General features: G+C 44.9%; 1 protein-coding gene across 4 annotated transcripts in view; it reads left to right on the plus strand.

The window, feature by feature from the left end:
• Window positions 1-2358: 2358 nt before the first annotated feature.
• NUMBL (NUMB like endocytic adaptor protein) overlaps window positions 2359-24198 on the plus strand; it is a 109491-nt gene continuing 87651 nt past the window's right edge. The window contains exons 1-2 of one of the 4 annotated variants that reach the window (XM_083159709.1): window positions 2359-2510; window positions 5520-5702. In XM_083159709.1, coding sequence (XP_083015835.1) covers window positions 5701-5702 — 2 coding nt within the window. In that variant the 5' untranslated portion in view covers window positions 2359-2510; window positions 5520-5700. Of the gene's footprint in view, window positions 2511-4515; window positions 4640-5519; window positions 5703-24198 lie in introns of those variants that run through there. The other 3 variants (XM_083159710.1, XM_083159711.1, XM_083159712.1) reach the window with 3 other exon arrangements.

Here is a 24198-nt window from a genome sequence, read left to right on the forward strand (position 1 = left end):
ATTATAAATGTAATCTATTCTGCAGAGCATATCAGAATAATACATTGGTCACTAGATATAATGAAATCCCCATATAGATGGGAGGCAAAGGACTTGTAACTGCTATGCTATTACTGGTGCCTGTCCTTGTGTTTCCCCCCTATATCCCTATAGATTGTAAGCTTGCAGCAGGGCCCTCTAACCCCCAAGTCTGTCTGTTGTTACCCAGTTTGTCTTATCACTGTCTACTATTGTAAAGCGCAACGGAATCTGCTGCGCTATATAAGAAACTGTAAATAAATGAAGGATACTGCAATGCTATAATGACCTTGGTTACCTGTACTCCATCATATCTTCTATATAGTGTCTGTTTTTGTGTCTCTGAAATACTGCCATCTGTTGGCAGCCAGCGAAACTACATATTTCTCTCTCACACATGCACAAACACAGAGGCAATCACATGGTAGCAGACCAGCTTTCGAAGCATTTGCTTCGAGCCAGGCTTACCAGTCTAACATAAGTGTCCTAAACTACTAAGCCATTAGCAAAACTACACGCAGTGCATCTCTTCACTTGTCTTAACCCCTCCGCCCTGCTCAAGATTTCTGCCTTTCATCCTCCCATATTACTTCCTCCCATTCCTGCTTACAGAACTTTTGTCCGGCTGCACCCACTCCTTCCCTCCCTTGTACAGGAGACTTTCCCTCTGCCTCCAAACTTTCTAGTGTTCCCTGAAAGTCCATCTCATCGGGGGAGGTTTCCACACCACGAACCGCCCTCCTTATTCACTAAAATATTCTGCTTTATTTTCTCCCCTCCGCAGCAAAAACAGAATTTACAGTTTCTCTGCGTCTATGCTGGAATAAGTTACTGACTCCCAAATCCTGCATTGCTGTGTGGCTGGGCCAGTACTCCCCCCATGGCTTTTACCCTCCTGTAGCAAGCACCAACTTCCCTATACATCTTCAGCATGCTAGCAGTGACCCTCGGACCTCTTCTTTTTTTTCTGTATAATACTCTGGTCAGTTTTAACGCAGTCTGTTCTCTTTTGTAAGGCTGGGAGCATACGCAGCCTATAGAACAGGTTTGAATCAGGCCCTATACAGTATATATATATTATTTTGTTATATTGCAAGGAAGTGCGGCTGTTTCTAAGAGGCACATTGGCTGAGTCTGCCTGATGCTGCAGACGCCTGATTTACTACAGTATGTTAATGCCCATTTCTGTACGGCGAATGGATGGATTTACGCTGCATCTGTGCTTAAACCGGGTACACGCTTTGCGATCATTAATGATATCGGTGGAGCTACCGGATGAAACATATAAGGCAGGCATATCCAAACTATGGCCCGCCAGCTATTGTGAAACTACAAGTCCCATCATGCCATGCCACAGTTTTGCTTATAGGGAATGCTAAAACTATGGCAAGGCATGCTGGGATGTGTAGTTTCACAACAGCTGGAGGGCCAAAGTTTGGACATGCCTGATATAGGGCATACAAGCTAAACGATATTGTAAATTATATTTTTTAGCGACATCACCCAGCCAGTGGCAGTGGAGTATATAGTCAAAATTTGACTTCATGTTCATAGGACCATTGGGGTCACTAACGACCGAAGGACGCGCACTAACATTAACAATATAGTGCGCACACACACAGATGATATGTACAATAATGTCGATAATCATAAGGATAACGTATCATTATTGTGAGTATTGTTCAACAAACATCTTGTTGTGTACAATCCTTTTTAAGCGTAAGCTTGCGATGGACCCACGCTGGGTACACTAGACGATTCGCTCAATGAGCGACAATGTCTCTGATTCCCGATGTATTCCCGGGCGAGCAACATAGTGCATTCACCATGACCAATATCGGTAAATATATTGTTAACAATATTGGTTTTGTGCATATCGTAATTGATCTATCGCTCAGTGTATACCGCCATTAATCAGCCTAATCGCTGCATATTTACATACATGGTCATCGGAAATACAATGTCCGTAAATATGCAGCGAAAAGTACACACCACACAAAGTCACAATACAACTATCATTTTCTTCTTGCTGTGCCTCTCTCCTAGTTCTCAATATTCTCACATTTTAAAACCTGCTCCACACAACAACAAAGCCTCCCAATATTTATTTCTGTTCAGTTCATTTCCGGTCTTTCTGTTGCTTCTAAATTTAGGGGAAGAATTTGTCAGATCCCAGATACTTTGTAACAGAAGGAAGGAATTTGAGACCAGAGCAGAGGGCGGGGCTGAGGAGACTTCTGGGTGTGGGCAGGAGAGTAGCATTTACATATTATAGCAGCACCAGCCAATCAGAAGGCTAGGTGGGTGGGGTTATGCAGATTGTATCATTTCTAAGGAGCATGCGTGGATTAATGGGTAACAAAGCAAAACCCCACAGTCACTGCATTTGGGATTATCCGTTGGAAAGGACTAAACTGGGACTGTTCTGTTTCAGACCTGGGAAGTGGGAAGGTGCATTTGTCACCTCTGAATTAGGATCTATCCCAGCTCCTGTGAGTACCTGCTTACTGTCTGAGTGGATGTGGAAGGAGAAGCTGGGTACATGACACTGGCCCAGTGAATGAGTCAGGGTGGCATTTAATCTGGATTTACAGGAAGGGAGAGTGGGCGGATGCGTACTGCTGTGCCTGGGAAGGGTATATTCTCCATAGGAATTTAATAGACTGCAGGTGTACAATGCATAATGTGCCAATAACCGATTACATTTAGCTGTCTTGTCTTGCAGCTCCACTGAAAGGGTTAAATGTAACTCCTTGCAGTGCTGTATCCATGTCTAGATCGGATTCATACTGTGACATTGTCCATACTGCTGTATACATGTGTATGGGGGGGGATATATACTATGTACACATCTCTTACCTGCACCGATCGCTGTGTTCTATGTACTGTCATTGATGATGCAGTTATTGTGCGTACAGGTCTGATGTTGTGTAAGTGCACACTGTGTGTATACAGATAGGTAGAGTGCGTATTCCAAATACTGTGACTGTATATAGTCGACACAGTATGTGTGTGGCCTTAGGAAAGACATTAACCATGTGTGTGCTGGTTGGCAGCGTTCCTCTGCCATTCACCACTGCTGCCAAAGTGTTTGCTTCTGGGTATTTTTTTTGGGCATTTGCTTCAGGCACAGAAATGACACCCGTCTGCTGCTTCCAGGCGGTTCCATGCTTCCATATACAGCTAGCAGCATATACCAGCCCGTCACCCATATATGCTTCCTAGTACACACCGACACACACATTTGCCAACTGCTTTGCTTGCATGGATGTCTGAACCCCACCTTCAGTGAGCTGAGTGTCAAACGTGCCTGATTTCTCCTTTATAGCCCCTATCCCTGATGTCCCACAGGCATTCTATATATCATTGTTGACCTGTCGATCTGGGTCGAGGTGCGGTGTGAAAGCACCAAAGCTTATAACCCTGGTCAGTTAACCCGGTAATTCGAGCCTGGTTATAAGAAGGGTTAAACTCAGGTTGCCCTCTGTATAATGGTAACCAGTTTAATGTGAAAGCGCCGGTCCTGGGATGCTTAGTGGTGTGAAAACGGATTGACAATAATTCAGAATCTGGGAGATATTCAATCTTTGCTGCTACTGTATTTCTGTTGACGGAAATAACATCACTCGCCTATTCAATGCTGCTGTTTCCGACAGCATTAACGGCTTTCAGATTCTACTGTTTTTGTTTTAAAGGTGAATCTGAATTGTCGGAAACGGGCGCTAATTGTTGAATTCGAGACCGATTTCCGACAATTTAGTGTCCATTTTTAACACCCGACAGTTGGAATTTTTAATACAGGCTATCAAGTTAGTCGGAACAGGTTGAAAACAGCCATGAATCCAACTGTCGGAACAGGTCCCAACAGTCGGATTTGGGGTTGAATACCCCCCTTTGTTTTTTGTTTATCTCCATAGTTCATAAACAGTCTCTAGATGTATATTTCAAAAATAAATTGTGATGTGCAGACCCTTACCGGTTTATTTGTAAAGGTAGAACACTGAGAAGTCATGTGTTCAATATTTGTCGCTTTTATTTTTCGATACTAAGTAACTGTGTGAATTTGCCACCTTCACCTTAAGTGCTGTGGAAGATATCCGTGTAAAATCAATACCGAATAACTGTGTAACATTTATTCCATATATATGTATGTGTTATGCGTGTACACATTTCCCATTGTACGTGCAGCCTTTGGCGTTATACACCTCTGACCCTATACACACCCTTTGGAGAAATCCTCCACTGTAATTATCTGTTCTTTATCTGCATACACCTTAAGCACTTTGTAAATTGTGTACTCGTCCCCTCATCATGTTTATGTGTGTCCAGGCTCCACAAGCTTAGCCAAAGGTGCACAACTATCGCTGTACACATACGTTTACCCCTGCTGCAGGTCTCACTACCAGTATGCATGCCCCAGAACAAGTTACACAAACACAGTACTTATTCTGTGGTACCAATGCCGTGGGCTCTACAGGACAGCCTCTGATGAGGCTCTGTGTGCAGCGGGGTACTGCCCTCTCTCTGATGACTCTGTATATAAACGGGTACAGTCCTCTCTAGGTTGTCTGTGTGTAGCTGGGCACCGCACGTTCTCTGATGAGGCTCTGAGTAGAACCAGGTACAGCCCCCTCTCTGATGTGTGTGTGTGTGTGTGTGTGTGTGTGTGTGTGTGTGTGTATATATATATATATATATATATATATATATATATATATATATATTATTCCAATCTCTAGGTACATGTCTTTTCTCTGATGACTGTGTGGTTGGGCACAACTATCTCTCTGATAACATTGTTTATAGCATGGCACAGGTCTCTCTGATGTCTCTGTGTATAGCTGGGCAGAGTTCTGTCTCTTATGTCTTCTGCTGTGATGTCTATGTATATATGTACTTGGGAGCAGCACTCACTCTGATGTGAGTATCTGCGTATAGCCGGGCACTGGTCTCTGTATAGAGATGGGTACTGCCCTCTCTCTGTTGGCTCTGTGTATAACTGGGCACAGCACTTGCAATGATGTCTCTGTGTATAGTCGGGCACAGCCCCCCTCTCTAATGCCTCTGTGTATACCTGGGCACCGCACTCGCAATGATGTCTCTGTGTATAGCCGGGCACAGCCCCCCTCTCTAATGTCTCTGTGTATACCTGGGCACTGCGCTCTCTCTGATACCTCTGTGTATAGCCAGGCACAGCCCCCCTCTCTAATGTCTCTGTGTAAACCTGGGCACTGCGCTCGCAATGATGTCTCTGTGTATAGCTGGGCCCAGCCCCCTCTAAGGCCTCTGTGTATACCTGGGCACCGTGCTCTCTCTGATGCCTCTGTATAAAGCCGGGCACAGTCCCCCTCCGTAATGTCTGTCTAGCTGGGCACTGTGCTCTCTCTGATGCCCCTGTGTTTTGCCAGGCACAGCGCTCTTAGTTGCCTCTGCCACTGTTTACAGACCTAAGTCTTCCACTCATATTAAAATGTACTTTTACATATTATTTTGTTGTGTAGCTGCTACTGTGAAACCAAATAGATGGGTTCCCATTAGTCTGAAATGGAGAGAGAGCTGTTGTTACCGATGATCAGCATGCGAGATGGATGCCAATCGTACAGAACACGTGTGTTTCATACATCCGTTATCTGTGTCGCAGCAACAAGAGGCTGAGGATGTGAGCGCTTCATTCCACCTATAATGTGGGTATCACGGTTCGTCATGGCACTAGCTGCATTGTCTATGTCATATGGGGACAATATAATGTGCTTTTAGTGTGGGCAGAGGTCTGTGTTTTATATGTGGGTGTCTCGCTTGTGGCAGTGTGTTCCCCGGTCATGTGGGATATTGGTGTGAGAGCTTTGTATTACTTCTGTAATCTGTAGACACTTATACACGGATTGGAATGAGGTGAACGGTATCTCCAGATTGGTGTGTGTGTGTGGCATTAGGGGCTAAATACAATCCTAGCTATTATCTTCTGGAACGTGCTAGGTAAATAAGTAGAATCTGGTTGCTATGGGCAACATCTACACTTCTATAAACTTCAGTAAATATACCCCCAAGGCTCTGACACCTGCAGCAGTGTTAGTGGGGGCTGTTCTCTTAAGAGACTGTGTTACAGCTGTAGTTTGCAGAGTCTCCCTGGGGCTGTGTATTATATCTGTGTATTACACCTGTCTTAAGCACCGTACACACAGGGGGAGATATATTGCTCAGCAATATATTGCTACCAATATATTGCTCAGTGTCTCCTTTGCATCAGCGACCAGAGATGGTCGCTGATGAAAGGGAACCTCTGCTGGGGGAGCCGCAGAGGTAATAAGCTGGTCACAGGAGCAAGCTCCTGCGACCAGCGATTACAATGGGGCAGAAAACGGGAGCGCGCACCCGACGATTTATCGCTGGTGCGCACTCCAATCACTGCGACCATATTCCCAGCGATTATAATCCCTATCGCCCCCATGTGTACACAGCATTACCCTCCTATGTGAATACTACACATATCAGGGATTTTGGGTCTATTTCTTGAAGGTCAGCAGTATTATAGCAATTTCTCCTCACTGGTTGTGTACAGGGTTTAAAGATAGAAAACATGCTTTTTGTTTGGTTTAAACGTTTTTTTTTTTTTTTTGGGGGGGGGGGGGGGGCTTAAATTATTATTATTATCATCGTTATTTAATATCTTGCATTAATGTTTTAATGGAAAAAAATTGAATCATATATCAGAAAACCTGACCAGCCATGTTTAAATGCTATCTAACTTTACTATTGTAACTAGGCTTTGATTTGACATCTTTTAATAAAACCGTTTTTTACATCTGCATATACTGTATGTAGATAGCCTAAACATTAACACACTCAATGAAAATCAAATAATCGCAAGTTAATCTTAAGTATCAGTCCTTCTTATTATAATGAAATCTGGATCGTAATACAAAATGGAAAATACACACACACACACACACACACACACACACACACACACACAATCTTTTGCACTGGGCATTCCACTGCCATTAAACGTTGAATAAAACTATTTTTTTTAAGAAATGTTTTAAAAAAACAAAAAACAACTTTTGGTTTAAACCAAGGTGTGTTATACCCAACCCTCCTATTAGGTGCATGTCCAAAAATATACCAGTAGGTTAAATGGCTCCTTAAAAAAGTAACCCTAGAGTGAATGTGTTTGCATGTGGTAGTAAATAGATTGTAATGCTGTGTACACACGGGTCTATATGATTGCTGGGGATATATTGCTAGCAATATATCCCCAGCAATCATATTGCTAGTGTCTCCTTTTCATCAGCGATGAAAAGGAGACACTGCTACGGGGCGGTGGCGGAGCGCAGCAGCAGGTGACGGGAGGAGGGAGGGAGCAGCGTCGCAGGGCATGGGAGAACAGCGCTGATCTCCTGCCCGGCGATCGCTGGGGGAAGCCGCTGGTCGCAGGAGCATGCTCCTGCGACCAGCGACCATGAAGGGCTGGCCGCGGGAGCGCGCTCCCAGCCATCTATTGCCAGCTGCACATGAAATCACTTGCAATATGGTCGCTGAGCGACCATTTTGCCAGCGATTTCATACATAATTGCACCCGTGTGTACGCACCTTTAGCTCCACTAAGGCAGGGGCTGATTTTCAATTAATGAATCCTAGAATGTTCAATTCTCCTAGTGTGCATGGAACGTTAACACACATTCTTAGATTTGGTTAGCAGAGATGTGGCAAATCTCATAAGGCTAATTGTGAAAGTGTCCTGTGATGGAATTGTACAGCTGTCAGTAAGGCACATTTACTGACATCCTATTCAGGTGTGCAATTTGCATTGATTCCCAGCAGCCAATCAGCAATTACTGGAGCTATTGCGTGGAAGACAATGCTGTAGGTGCCTGGCTTCTATGGTTTAGTACAAATGTTGCAGCTAATTACAATGATAGTCATTTAGCTCGGATTCCGTATAAAATCCCGGCGGTCGGGATCCCGGCGTTCAAAATCCCGATGCTGGGATCCCGACCGCCGAAATCCCGACAAGGGGGGACGTGGATCGCCCCCCTTGCCGGCTCGCTGCGCTCGCCACGCAGCGGGCCCGGTGCCTCGCTACACTCGGCACGCTAATTTATTCTCCCTCCAGGGGTGTCGTGGACACCCACGGAGGGAGAAAGTGTCGGGATTTCGGCGGTCGGGATTCTGAACGCCGGGATCCCGACTGCCGGGATTTAAACTGCATCCCATTTAAAAATAACTGTGAAATAACGGTCACTCCTGCTAGTGCTTGCTTTTCTTTCATAGAAACTAATATTGTTTGCAATGAGCCATAATCTGGGTAAGAAACCCTTTTTTTGTTGTTGTGGGGGACGTGTGTGAGACACGTCGACACTCTCATGTACACAGTGATGAATGTCGACTTATATGTTGACATATTGACCCTGGTGACCAAATTGTCACTGGACTGTCTCTGATGGCTGTAGCTTAAAGGACCAGGCGGTCATGTGACAATCACTTCTGTCTCAGGCCACTGATCCTCTAGCGTTGCGGCAAGTGTTCATCCCCCCCCCCCCCATCTAATACTAAAGGCCCCCATACACAGGTCCAACTTGTCTGAGGGACCTTTTTTCCCTTGAGCTCCGCTGGCAGGTCCCTGGGAGGGCTCCTTCCGGCCTGGCACATGATGTACCATTTTTAGCATGCGATATATCGCTTGCGATGTTTTGCATGTAAAAACTTCCGTGGGAGTTCAAGGGTAATCAAATTTGATACATCGCAGGTGCTATAATGAACCCGCGATGTGTTGCTGATGGTTCAATTCCGATATATCATATGTGCTGCATGTATGATCTACAGCAGGGCTGGGCAACACCGGCCCTCCAGATGTTGATGAACTACACATCCCAGCATGCCTTGCATCAGTTTAAGCATGGCCACATAGCAAAACTAATGCAAAGCATCCTGGGATGTGTAGTTCTTTAACATCCGGAGGGCCGGTGTTGCCCAGCCCTGATCTACAGCATGGGTCTTCAAACTGTGGCCCTCCAGGAGTTGTGGAACTACATGTTCCAACATGCATTGCCACATTTTTCCTATAAGAGCGTGGCAAAACTGTCAGGGCATGCTGGAACCTGTAGTTCCACAACATCTGGAGGGCCACAGTTTGAAGACCCATGATCTACAGGATCCGATGCGCACGGGAACGCACATCAAATCAGACCTGATGTGAAACATCTCCGATTTGACCCGATTTCATCGGATCTATCGGCCCGATCTATCGGAATCAGACCTGTGTAGGGGGTCCTTTACCCTACCCCCACTTCGTATCCTAACGTCTCCCCCACTGCCTAGGCATTTTCTAACCATAATGTTAACCTTCTGACAGTGGTGACTTGTTGCCTGTTGGCATTTTCAGTGCCGATATAATAACTGCCACCATAATTACTACTTTGCTATTTTTGTTATGGTGATGAGTTCCCCTGTGGCTCTTATCCTTGCTGTGAAGGAGAGTTCATCCTTCTTGTTATCCCACCACTTCTGCGGCTATGTTGCAGCAACACACTCTGCAAGCCTCATCTGTGTCCCGTTACTTGTGTCTCTGGCACCTTTCACATTAGTCTGAGCCGGAGCTCTTGGTGGCCAACACAGCAATAACCTGGGAAAACAAACCGCCAACTTTTAATATCTTTTAAATTCTTCTTAAAATAGATTGGTCTCCTCTTTGCTCTCCCTTCTTTCTACTTGGCTGGCCAGTAACGATCAGCCAGTTGTGACACAGACCAGTTCCCATCCAGCACTGCACCTGATGGGCTGTGAGTTCTGTCTGGGATTTGATATTGCTCCGTCAGCCAATAAACTGTGCGCTGATGAGAATGGCATCTGCTAGGTGTAACCAAACGTAGTGCAGGAATGTGCTGGCAGGAGAGAGGCCTGGAGGTCGGTAGGTGCACCAGAGAGAGGCTCTGCACCAGGCACCAGAGACCGTTCTGTGTATTACATTTGTTGTATCTTCTGCTCTGTGACAGCTGCGGTCATTATGCAGTTCTATCTATACGCTGTTCTAGTGAGCATAGGCGGTGTAAGATACATCCCCTGATGCATAAACACTGATTTGTTGTGTGAGTGCTGCCTGCAGGGCGCTCGCATTCCTGCTTAGTGGAGCAATATGCAGTGGTAAGAGTTATATACTAAATTGGCCATATGCTGGTCGCCTAAGGGGTGCGGGTCCCTCCGGAGCCCTATACTAGTCGCTTGAGCTGCCGTGGATCAAGAATAGCACAGCACTGTATGTCTTAAACGGACACTTTCGGAAGAGGATCCTGAATTTTAGACCGAATGTATTAATCCTTAACAAGTGATAAAGTGCCAGCCAATCAGCTGCTAACTGCCATGTCACAGGTTGTGTTTGAAAAATGACAGGTATGAGCTGATTGGTTGGAGGCTTAGTACATCTTGCCCAAAGAGAGAATTTACCAGTCGATCAGCTCTTAACTGCCATTTCTCAACCACAGCCTGTACCATGACAGTTGGAAGCTGCGTGGCTGGTAGTTTACCACTTCTTTTCACTCTCCACTTTGGCCCTTATTCAGGTTGATTCACTTCCCTGCATGTTCGCGCAGGGGAGCAATTTTTGCGACTGCGCATGCGCTTAGTTATGCGCATTTGCAGCCACTGTGTGCGAGCGACCACGGCGAATGGAATGGATGATTATGCAAATCATCCATTCGCATGGCTGCGGGTAATAGTGCCATGCGAGGGCGGGCGGCAACTGGTGGACTCGCGAGCGATGCGAGGGCTGCGGTATACTTCCAACTGTGTCCATGTCGACATTCGGGTCAAAAAAACTGTAAAAAAAAAAACACATGTCGACCTTCCAACCTGTCGATCTAGCGCTGTGTTGACCTAAACCCATGTTGACCTTGTCACCAGTCAACCTTCACCCATGTCGACCTAGACACCTGTCGACCCAATGGTGTTGACCTAATGACTGTCGACCTAACTGTGGTCGATAAAAGGATCCACACCCCTTTGGACTGTGGGGATTCTCTGTCTGTCCAGCATTTACTGTGTAGATGTCGCCTCTGTAAACTGTGACCAAGGCCTCACCTTTTTCACGTGTTCCCGATCCCCTCTGTGTTGCTCCTACTGCCACTTTCACATTCTTGCAGTCACTGTTTGTAGTGGGTAGACAGTGAACATGCCCAGGGTCAGCAGGCCAGCCTCAGCCTATGGTTATGGTAAAGCAGATCGAAGCTGTCTAGATTGGTCGACCACCCTTAGACAAACCCATCTATTTAGAGGCCTAAAGATAGTTGCCAGCATCAGGATTGACTATAACGTACGGGAGCGCGGTCGATGGTCACATGAGTCTTCATGGGTTTTTTTGTGGTCCACCATGAGATGGTCAATCTGGACATCATAGATCCGTGGATTGCTATATTTGGTCATTCAACCGATTTGGAGCATTACTTGGATCTTTTTATTGTATCCGGTGAACCGTTGGTGTTCCTACTCAATGGGATTTTGAATGATCAGGTATGTTTGCAATATATCCATATGACTTCCAGGCAGCAACAGGAGATCCCGGTTTCCGGGGGTGTGAATCGTTTTATCGACCACAGTTAGTAATACAGTCATTAGGTCTACACCGTTGGGTCGACAGTTGGGAAGGTCCACAGGGTTCTAGGTCAACATGGGTAAATGTCGACAGGTGTCTAGGTCGACATATGCGTTTAATCTTAAGTCTCGGCAGGCCTGATGTTTCCTTCTCTGCCATTATTTATTTTTTCCACAACCCCTTCCCCCAGTCACTATTTTTCGCTTATTGCCCCTCCATAGAATGTAATAACATAAGGAATCCATGAAATACAATGGGCCAAATGGAATAGGCTGTAAGCGTCAGAAAGTGAGAGATTTTGATAGCGTTTCCCCATGTTTTTTTTAAAGTGGCAATCATTTACACAGCAAAACCAGGTTGATTCTGCTATGTAGTTGATTGCCGCTTTAAAAAACATGGGGAAACTTATAAATGTTCCACTTTCTGATTCTCACACCCTATTCCTGTACATTTGGCCCAGTGTTTGGTTTCCTTGTGATTACCTGTAATATGTTTTATATAATGGTCAACTTTAAGGTTTTTACCTAATAGGCGCACGTGCAGGACTGTTAATGCTTTTCTCATAACCAAATGTTTTTATTGTTAAGTGGTGTAATATATCTGACACCACCATGGTGACTGTGCCAGACCACTTTATATACAGCATGGGAATAGATGGGTGAGATGACGGCTATAGAGAGTCCTCCACTGTAGAGATACTTATCTCTTGAACCTTTTAACCCTTGACAATCCTGAAGAGATCCATTTGTCAGCCCTATGTGTAACCTCCAATCCATTGAAGACTTCCCCCAATCCTTAGTAAAACAGGATGTTCTGCGTTCTAAATGAATAGCGGGTGGGTTATTTTCTCTCTCTCCCTGTCCGGGTGAGACTGTGGCGGTGACTGATGTCCTTTTGTTTCTAGCAGTGTTCTGGCGCATCCAGGTTCGGTGTTGGGATAGCACAGCGTGGTTTAAATCTTGGGATTTCCTCCATAAACACACTCCAGTAACAGAGATTACTTGGAATAGTGATCTAGTTGTGACACATCTACAAGAATTTGATCACTATTGTACCTCCATTCTTACACAGAATCGTACAAAGCGTTTCAAAAGACAAAATATGCCAATCCTCAAATATTATGCACCCACCCCTGGTCCTACAGTCGTCTTCCCAATGTTCAGAATTCTCACATTTAAGCTTTTCACTTAATAATAATCACATGGGCCTAATTCAGACTGAACTTTGATGGTGGTCACACCGAGCAATTAGTTACAAAGTGAGTGACCGGAAGACGGTGCTTGGGGGCAGGGCTGGCAACAGAAATCTTGGGGCCCAGCAAACTGATATATCTGGGGGGCCCACTGCATATTAAACTTTTTTTTATTGTTATAAAAGAAACATAATTAGTATCCACTAATACCGGAGTTCCAGGCAAGTACCCTACAGGAATCCAGGCTGGTGCCTTTATTATCCATTGCTAGTTACTGCACTGCTGCAGATATGCTTACAGACCCTGAGCCCCTCAGAATCTTGGGGCCCCTCACAAGCTTGGGGCCCGGTACAGGTGTCCCCCTTGACCCCCCCTGTCGCCTGCCCTGCTTGGGGGGATGGTAACGGGTAGTGGGCTGATAAATGCAGGTGTCATATCTTCTTTTGGCAGAAGACCATTAACCTTCTAGGGTATTTCTTAAAGTTTGGGAGGAAATCCATGCAGGCATTAGGAGAACATACAAACTCCACAGAAGGCCTTATTCTTCTTAGATGGACAAAACCATGTGCATTGCAGAGGGGGGGGGGGGGGGGTAGAGATGTAAAATGTGCAGAGAGAATTAGATTTGGGTGAGTTATTTTGTTTCTGTGCAGGTTAAATACTGACTGCTTTATTTTTACACTGCAATTTAGATCTCACTTTGAAGTACAAACCCCACCCAAATCTAACTCATTCTGCACATAGTGTACATTACACCCATGACTTCAGTGCTGGGAGGCAGTAACCATGACACCATTCGTATTGGTCTGGTCTGGGATCTTGTAGTCCCGGAGTCACATATATGACTGCAGAAGCGATGGTGTTAACTATTTGCAACCAATGAGCTTTCTAGTTTAGATAATAAAAATAAATAGGACCTCCAATTGGTTACTGCGAGCAGCATGACTTCACATCATTTACCGGTGGGACAAATAACCCCAATAAAACAAAGGTTCAAATTATTTAGGAAGGTCTTTAAAAACCAGATGCAGCATCCACAATAAATTGCAATATTTGGATAATAAGAATAAAGGGACCTTGGAGCTATTGTATCAGATTACATGAAGGTAAGCAAGCAAGTATAATCAGCAGATGGGAGAGCCTGCAGAACAGAATGCTAGCTTGTATAGGAAGAGGGAGGTTATATTACCTCTGTGTAGGTCACTTGTGGGACCTCACCTCCAGCATTACGTGCAGTTCTGGGGGCCCCGTCCTCAAACAGACATTACAGTATTGGTCGTATTGGAGATTATTTAGGTGTAGGAAATAATGAGCAATTTATGCAGATTATAAATGAGCGGATATGATGGAAGAATAGCAAGGTCATTAATCATAAATGGCATACTAAAAATTTGATATATATACAGGTTGCACATAAACCATAGCGCTGTACTAATGGGAACAAGCAAGACTGAATAGTACTGTAAGAGACAAAGCGGTAAGAAGGTCCTGCTTACAAGCCTCCATACTATAGGACAGTGATACCAGCCCCTCTTCCTGGACTCTTCTTTTGCTGACCTAGTGGGAGAGGCTGTGAATCTTGTCATTGTACATTGGTAGGTAGGGACCAATGTTGCAAATTATGCCAGCAAGTCAAGGTCCACCAATGCCGGGAGACTAGCCTGCGATTCTGGGGGTCCCGGAAATGGCACACTAATTCCGGGAGCCTCCCTGCTGATTCGGGAGTGTAGGCCATTCTGAGCAACTTGCATGGAGATTTGGATTTGGATGGGTTGTGTATAAACTGAAATTCCATTGCAGTGTAAAAATAAAGCTGTCTGTTTCCCCTGTCCCCTGCTCCCATATCACAATATAAAAAAATCACTATTATGCCACCTGAATAACGCTGCTAATACCCCTTTCACACTCGCAGAGCCGGGTCCTACCCGGGAATGTGTTCCCGGATGCTTCCCGGGAATGTACACTTTCACACTGCACTCAGACCTGGGGTCGACGCGGGACAGCCACATTCACACTGGTCCCGGGAAATCCCTGCAAATACACATGCATGTCATTAGAAATGGACTCCAGGGCTCTGTAAGATGACATCAGCATTTGTGAGCCCAAGGGTACAGGACCATTCACACTGACCGCATCCCGGGTCGAATCCGCAATCTACCCAGTTCAGGACCTAGGTAGAATTCCCGGGATGTTCTTCCCCGGATATTCTTTCAAGACCCTTTCACACTGAGCTAAATCCCGGGTTGATTTGCGTTCATGTGCAAAAACCCAGGATATTTTTGCAAGTGTGAAAGGAGTGTAAGTCAGTCATCCTGGTAAAGTGGTGCTCCTGCTCTCCTTCATTAATTAGAGATTGGTTCTATAGAATTGATTTCTATATGGAGATGGAAGATATTTTGTCTTCCGCAAATGATAACTATGCAGCCTTCAAAGATACATGGTTCCACTGGTTAAACTTCAAGGACTCTGAAACATTCAAGGATATTGTTGCATCTCTCCCCAGGACAGGTCGGACTCCCTTGGGCGGTAACATTCTGGCTTTGGATCAGATTTATTTATGTATGCTCTCCATTTGATTGGTCCTATATTACTTGCCTACTTGTACTATGTTTTTTACCCTCATAGATGCCGAAGCTGTTCCCTCTCTCCCCCCTCCCCCTCCTTCCCATCTTTCCTTTCTTTCCTTGTCTCGCCTACATAATTAGTTTTTAAATGATTCCATGGCTGTTTTGCATGCCTTCCCCATGTCTACATTTGAATAGACTATGCTTTACATACTTGAAAAATATATGTAATCTGTCTTGTTTTGCTTTTCTATGTTCCTGGCTTGTTTCTTTTCCCTTTGTAAAACCAATCAAATCGCACTAAAAAATAAAGCTGCCATTCGTCGGCTGCATGCAAAAGCAGGCAGTATTTGCACTGCACAGGAAAAATATCACCCACCCAAATCTAAACCTCTCTGCACATTTTGCAACTGCCTCACCTGCAGTGCAACATTGTTTTGCCCAGTTTCTTGATCATTAACTTGATTTGCACTGTAAAAGTTCAGATTTTTTTTTCAGGATTTATTGTTTAATAACCTTAATAAAAAGTCCTGTAGTTATAATCTGGAAGTGATTGTGTTTTAAACACTGAACGGATTTTAGGAAAAAAAATTTTTTTTGCAGGTTTGCACTAACAGCAGATTCTTAAGTCAGCCCTTTATGCCTTTGCAATTGTAGTTATTGATTTAAGCTTTTAAATGTCTTATAATCAGACCTGTCTGTAGCCACTAATGACTATTCACTGAACTAGAACAATGGGGATAATTTAATAGGATGAGAGATTCAGAAAGTGCGAGATTTGGTGAGAAATCTCCATTTGTTTTTTTTTGTTTTTGTTTTTTAAAGCAACGATCATTAACACTGCAAAACCAGTTTGATTTTGCAGTGTAAATGATTGCCGGTTAAAAAAAAAAATGGAGGTTTCTTAACAAATCTCTCACTTTCTGAATCTCTATTCCTTTTAATTTTCACCCAATAACTTTATAAAATGAACTCTAAAAACCCCCCAAAGCTTCAGTTTTCATGCAGAGATGCACATCCGTGATCTGGTATGAGGCTGTTTTTGCATGAAACCCAGAAATGCTGGACAGCTTTATTATAACTGCAATTAAGATGAGATTTTGCACAAACCTCCTACAAATCTAAGCCCCATATTCCATCCCGGCCCAAATTTTCTCCAGGTGGGTTTTTAAAAAAATTATAATAATAATTAAATGGCATGGGTGAAAATGTACTAAAAAACGGGTGAGACTGAATACTGAAAGGCGAACCTTTGATGTTATTTTTCCCCTGGGAAAAACTCAGGCCAAGATTGAATATGCCCCTAAATTTCTTTTACATCTGCCCCACCTGCTGTACTACATGGTTTTACCATTGTTACAGTTACTTGCTGTGTTTTTGTTTTATTCCCAGCCAACAAAAACTTGCGTGCTAACAGACTCTTTTTCATGCGGGTTCCGTGTATGAACTTCTGCAGTGTAATAACATCAAAGTAATCAATGGCACTCGTGCCCATCAAGAGATGAAGAGGCCAATGTGCAATCTCTGCCTGGGCCGCCTCCTCTCTAGCCCACGGAGCAATCGATTTTTATCCAGTTATTTTCCGAATGTGTATGAGCAAAAACTCCAGGAAGATGGCTATTGTGCCATTTTCACAGTGATTTCTGCAGTGCTGCTGCTGATGAGGGACTCCATTGGGTAAGTATTAAAAAAAAAAAAAAATGGGGGGTGTGAGGTGTTGCCTCTTGGATCCCGGGGGAAGGGGGTGGTGATCGGCTGTGTGCATTGCACCCATTATAGATATGACAATGATGATTCGCCACCTGAGAGATTATTGTGATCGGTATTCAATTACAGTGTACATTTCCCCACAAAACTAGTGTTGGTACTTGTGTATTATAGCGGCGTCCCCGATTTCCATCACGCAATGTTTTAATCGAATCGCATCGCATGCCATGCACCCGATGGCATGCGATGCGACGCGATTTTTGGCCCCTATACGATGAAAGATTGTATAAGCACCCTAAAGGGTGCTTTTAAGCACCGTAATGGGTGCTTACAATGTTAAATGCACCCCCATGCCACCCCCCCACTATAAACGTGAACCCGAAGCGTGGCGAGTGCAGCGGTACACGTCCTCCGACCTTTTCATACCCCCACTATCCACGTCGGCGTGGAGTTGAGAATAGAAAGTGTGGCGAGCGCAGCGAGGCGAGCGGACGCGGACACCTTCACAGGTATCGGAGTCCCCTCGCGGCCTTCACAGGTATCCGCGTCCCCTCGCGGGGCTCGCTGCGCTCACCACGCTTCGGGCTCGGAGGCTCGCTGCGCTCGCCACACTTTCTATTCTCAACTCCATGCCGACGTGGATAGTGGGGGTATGGAAAGGTCGGAGGATGCGTACCGCCGCCGCTCGCGGGCTCGCTGCGCTCGCCACGCTTCGGTTTCACGTTTATAGTGGCGGGGGGGTGCATTTAACATTGTAAGCACCCATTAGGGTGCTTATACAATGTTAAATTGCATCGCATTGTATGGCATTGTACAATATCGCGTCGCATCGCATACCATCGTATGCCTTATGGTATGCGATGGGCGCCGCCAAAATACACAAGTACCCTAGTGTTTTTTGATGTTCCCATCTATAGTCTAGCAAAATAAGTTCTCTTTTTAGAATATTAGGCATCATTTATATATTCACACCGGTATGATTTGCATGTTACATACAGTTATGCTCATACGTTTACATACCCTAGCAGAATTTGTGATTTTCTGGCCATTTGTCAGAGAATATGAATTGACAACTCACAAACTTTTTTTCACTCATGGTTAGTGGTTGGGTGAAGCCATTTATTGTCAAACAACTGTGTTTACTCTTTTTAAATCCTAATGACAACAGAAACTACCCAAATGACCCTGATCAAAAGTTTACATACCCTGGAGATTTTGGCCTGATAACATGCACACAAATGGGTTTGAATGGCTATTAATAGTAACCATCTTTTACCTGTGATCTGTTTGATTGTAATCAGTGTGTGTGTATAAAAGGTCAATGAGATTCTGGTCTCCTGAAAGACCCTTGCATCTTTCATCCAGTGCTGCACTGACGTGTCTGTATTCTGAGTCATGGGGAAAGCAAAAGAATTGTCAAAGGATCTGATAATTCTGGTAATTGAGCTGTATAAAACAGGAAAGGGATATAAAAAGATATCCAAGCAATTGAGAATGCCAATCAGCAGTGTTCATACTCTAATTAAGAAGTGGAAAATTAGGGATTCTGTGGAAACCAAATCACGGTCAAGTAGACCAACAAAAATTTCAGCCACAACTGCCAGGAAAATTGTTCGGGATGCAAAGAAGAATCCACAAGTAACTTCAGCTGAAATACAGAACTCTCCTAAAAAAAAAGTGGTGTGGTTGTTTCAAGATGTACAATAAGTAGGCATTTGAAGAAAAATGGGCTGCATGGCCAGAAGAAAGCCATTACTATGCAAATACCACAAATCATCCCACTTACAATACTCCAAACAGCACAGAGACAAGCCTTAACACTTCTGGAAAAAAAGTCATTTGGAGTGATGAGACCAAAATTGTACTTTTTGGCCAAAACCGTAAATGTTACATTTGGAGAGGAGTCAACAAGGCCTATGATGAAAGGTACGAGGTAGACCATTCCTACTGTGAAACATGGAGGTGGATCGTTGATGTTTGGGGGATGTGTGAGCTACAAAGGCACTGGAAACTTGGTCAAAATTGATGGCAAGATGAATGCAGCATGTTATCAGAAAATACTGGAAGAAAATTTGCACTCATCAGCCCGGAAGCTGCGCATGGGACGTACTTGGACATTCCAACATGACAATGATCCAAAACACAAGGCCAAATCGACCTGTTATTGGCTACAGCAGAATAAAATGAAGGTTCTGGAGTGGCCATCTCAGTCTCCTGACCTCAATATCATTGAGCCACTCTGGGGAGATCTCAAACGTGCAGTTCATGCAAGACAGCCCAAGAATTTACAGGAACTGGAGGCTTTTTGCCAAGAAGAATGGGCAGCTTTACCATCTGAGAAAATAAAGAGCCTCATCCACAACTACCACAAAAGACTTCAAGCTGTCATTGATAATACAGAGGGCAATACACGGTATTAAGAACTGGGGTATGTAAACGTTTGATCAGGGACATTTGGGAAGTTTCTGTTGTCATTATGATTTAAAAAGAATAAACATAGTTGTTTGACAATAAACGGCTTCACCCAACCACTAACCATGAGTGAAAGAAAAGTTTGTGAGTTACAGATGGAGCGCCTCTGATCCTTTTACCGGGGATCGCCAGCCTTTTGCAAGTAACAGACAATTCAAACACAAAGAGGGGAAATTAAATGCGCACGCATTTTTTAAGCTCTCTACCCCCAGGTGCAGCGAGCTAAAAGATGAGAAAAGTCACCCATTTGGGCACCCAAACAGGACTTTTCTCATCGCGCCCATTAGTTTGATCAGGTTTATGCACTTTGCAGGTCTAAATCCAAACTTTGTGGGCCCAGAAGCCGTGATAAAAATAATCATTTGAATACCACCCAGTGATTTCCCGTTACTTTAGACGGGAGATCGGGCATGATAAAACATTAGAATTCCCCCCAAAGTTTGTTGCAGTTTAACAAGTTCAAGCAAATGGTTTATACAAGACACTGGAAGAGGGCGTGGTCTGATTTTACAGAGCAAACCGCTGAAATACCCAACAGGATCTACACAGTGTAAGAAATTAAATAATTATAGTAAGGCATAGTTGCCTACCTTTTACATTTCCTCTCTGGGAGAATCACATGGTTGGGGAGGCTGATGTCATGAAGCCACGCCCCCATTCTGCAAAACGCAGTGATTCACGGGTCCGCGGAGAGGGGGCGGGGCTTAAATGACGCAAATTGATGTGATTTACATAATTTTAGCCCCTCCCCCATACAGCGTGAATTCCATCATTTGTAGTTGCGGGGAAGGTGGTTGCCTGGGCTCTGAGAAAATTGCGGGAGACTTGCCCACCATCCCGGGAGCCGGGAGGAGGTAAAAATTTTCGGGAGACTCCCGGCCATTCTGGGAGGGTAGGCAAGCCTGTGGTAAGGCCTATAGCACAAACACAGTCACAAAATGGGCAATAGAATCTACCATCTGTACAACTGTGTTTCCTGCCTTATAAGAGATGTACATAAATTAAATTGTCACTTTTTAAGATCCGCTCACTAAGAATTCATTATTTATACCCCCGCTTTATACCCGTTCATACTTATACATACCCTGTTTGCAGTTTTCAAGGCTGCATTAGAACTTGTGGGCCGGGCAAAGTGCTGAGAGTGACATATTGTTTATTAATGAGTCTGGAACCGAGAGCATGGTCTATTTCTTAACAGACCATCGTACATTATGTAAGATAATACGCTCAGAACAGGATGTTCATTCTCTAGAGAGGGATTGAAATAAATACACTCAGTATAGATAGATGTGATGTGTATTCTTGGTGCGCCAAACCAGCTTATAATAAGGGACTCATGCTTTGTGAATATGGATGACGTTGGAAAATGCTGCACAGTAGGTATCGGCCTGTGTGTATTGTGGGCTGGGTTACACAGCATCAGGGCCATATCAAGGATGGTGGGGGCCTAGGGACAATGACTTTATACCCCAGCAAGTTACCGCAGCATGGTCGCTGAATGTGTGGTCAACAAACCATATTGTGGAGGCACGGGAAGATTAGAGAAGTCATCAGCCTAATGGTCAGCAACAAGGAGTCCGTGACCCCATGCTGAGAAGTTTGGGACCCGCTTTGGGGTCAGGACCGACCGTTTGAGAAGCACTGGAATAGTAGATCCTTCTGCCGCTCATGTTTAGAAGCTTCAGCTGTGACTTTCATTGGGGCTTTATATTAGAAAAAGTTTAGTAGATGTAAAATTTTGCATGGGCCGATGTTCTCTCTGTACAGAAACCCACTTTTGCCATTGCGCTTCTCTGGGATGCCTACTAGCTCCTGCAGCAGAATGGGGGTTTTCAAGATGCTAGTGACACCTCTAGCTGTGATATTTCCTCTCCAGGAGAAGCAGCTGGGCTCTGATGGGGGTATGGCTGGGCCAATCATATAATTACACCACCACCACCACGGGTTTGTGTTTAAGACCCGCCCCCTCCCAATGGACCGCAGAGTTAGGTAAAATTTCCCCCCATTCTGCCCACTGAGTCACACACACTGCCATTATTTGCACAAATGGTCAATGTCTTTCAGCTGCTTATGTGTCCTATGGTTGCTCAGCGTTTCCGTAGCGATTGACACCCATGGCATTAGAAATGTACTGGGCGGTCCTAGATGGCATTATCTATCTATAGTGGGCACAAGGTATGCAGTGCAAAGAGGCCACTGGGAAAAATTATACTTCTGTGTCTTGTTGCAGCTGATGCTGCAGACAGAAATCACTGGGAAAATGGAGCCGGTCTTACCTGTGATGCATTATAGCACAAGGCCCTGAAGACCTGCACATGTGTAGTAGGCTCTAGCACCAAGGCAGAAAGGAGGGGGTCCACATGGAGCCTGTGTACGGGCCCTCACATCTCTCTTAAAGCAACAACATTGACAGAAGGTCGACATGAATAAGGGCCCCGTGAGTTTTTCCTGTTTTTATTTTAAAGGTGGTTTTTCATACTTTACTATCAAAGTGCCGCATTTCCCTATGTATTAAAACCCCGCCGCCCCGTTAACGCATTGCAGGGTATCGCCACCCTGTAGAAGCCTATGGGCTTCTTTCGCCGTCCGCGTGACCCCCCCTCCCGTCCTCCTTTGATCTCCTCCTCCCCCAGGTGTCACAGCGGGGAGGACATCCGGCTTCAGGGGGGAGGAGGAGACGCTGGCAGCCGCCGGGAGATGATGGAGACCCCCGCAGACCACATCACAGGTATCGCGGGGGTCTCCGTCACCGCAACCCGATGCTAGCCACATATGTTAGTACATATGCGGCAGCTGTTACGCGAAGGGCGGCGATGTATATTAATACATCCCGCCCATAGAGTGAAAACCATACCTCCCAACTGTCCCGCTTATCGCGGGAATGTCCCGATATTTTGGGACATTCCCGCGTCCCTCCCGCCGCCGGCAGTGTCCTGTGGCGGGGGGGCAGTTGGGAGTCCCCCCCTGTAGTCCGTGAATAGACGCTGTGCGCACAGCATCTATTCTTGCGGGCAGAGGGGCTGGCCACAGCGGCGGGAAAAGGGGTGTGGCCTCGTGGTAGTGCCGTGATTATAGGCCACACCCCTTTCTGTTAGGCCATGCCCCAAAAACAATCGCCGCACGCCTCCGGCGCACACCCTGTCCCTCCCCAGCATCTGCAAGAGTTAGGAGGTATGGAAAACTCATGTTGACCTTATTCATGTCTTCTGTGTCGACTAACCCACTAACTCGCCCCAGCATAGAACCCATTGATTCCTGTGTAAGAAGGGATGGTCAAGCTACACAGACTTCTAAGAAAATGCAGGAGAGATCAATAGTGCAACGTGCAGGGCTTTTTGCCATATTGATCCGACTCACAGCTGCTTCTGCATAGGAATGAATGACTCCTATACTGTGCATGCAGCATTTTAAAGATTTATGGGACAAAAAGGCCCTTTATTGGGTTGTTTATCCCGCTTCTCCTTGTAGCTTAGGCCCAGTCTCCCGTGTGCCATAGACGCTATAGGATAAGATACAGTCATTCCTGGTTCTGATAAGAGTTATAATGTATACGTTGGACTGTCATCTATGGTAAACATGACTGTAGCAGCATTGAAGTTCTGGAATGTATCACACACGTATATAGGCTCGCAGGCATTACTGAGAGTTCCATCCCAAATGTTCTCCTCACAGCTGTCCGTTTCCCAGTCCACCTGTGGATCTGTGCATGTGTTGGTTAGGAAGGAAACGGACAGCTGTGAGGAGAACATTTGGGATACCCATATCCCCATCCGAGGCTTCGGTTCATCTGGAGGCACGCCACCCCCTTAAATAAGCCCGGTTGGGTCCATAGAGGTCCAGTGTTCCCCTAAGTACCTCACATACTACCTTGGTAACATCTACTTGGATTACAATATTTCCACTACAAAGTGAACTGGCCCCTCACTTTGTTCACCATTTCCAGCGAAAAATTTCAACATCTCCTGGTGTGGATACACTCATCCAATCCTACAATTTCCGAAAACCAAAGACCGCTACATCGGACTGAACTGTCCCATATCATCTGAGGGTGACTATTATTATCAATACCAGTGTCATTCACATCTTTTTTATCCATTTTATTGCTTGTTTTAATTTTTTCTTTTCTCATGTGAATTAATAAATTGTCAAAAAATTTTTTTTACCACACACCTGACCTATATGTTTATGTTATTGTAAATTATCACTTATACTAATTTTTAGTAAAATTAGCGCAGTCAACCACCCCCTTTTTTCTGTTTTCCATTATATTGGGGCTGACTCCCCCTTTTTTTCAGACTGCTGCTGTACTTAGCCAACCAACTCATACATAGCGCCTTTTTTGTGGATACACGTATCCCTCTTTTTTTATATTGGTTACATATACCTGCACAGGTGTATGCTATGCCCCCAAGCCGCATCAAGGCTTCTCTGTATATTGGGGGTCCCTAGCGCTATCTATCTATATATATATATAGTTTCCTGGTATGTTCGGCACTCCGGACAAAAGTTTACAAGTACCGCGGTGCCCTTATGTTGATTGGTACAGAGATCCAGATCCCCTGTCCTGAGCCCAGGCACAGGGGAAGAAACGGCACTCACGGATTTGAAGAAAGATAATTTTATCAATACATGATAAGTGCAAGTTACAGCATAATCTTCAA

Source organism: Crinia signifera, chromosome 9 (genome assembly GCF_055691185.1).
Source record: "Crinia signifera chromosome 9, ASM5569118v1, whole genome shotgun sequence".
Classification (NCBI taxonomy): Eukaryota; Metazoa; Chordata; class Amphibia; order Anura; family Myobatrachidae; genus Crinia; species Crinia signifera.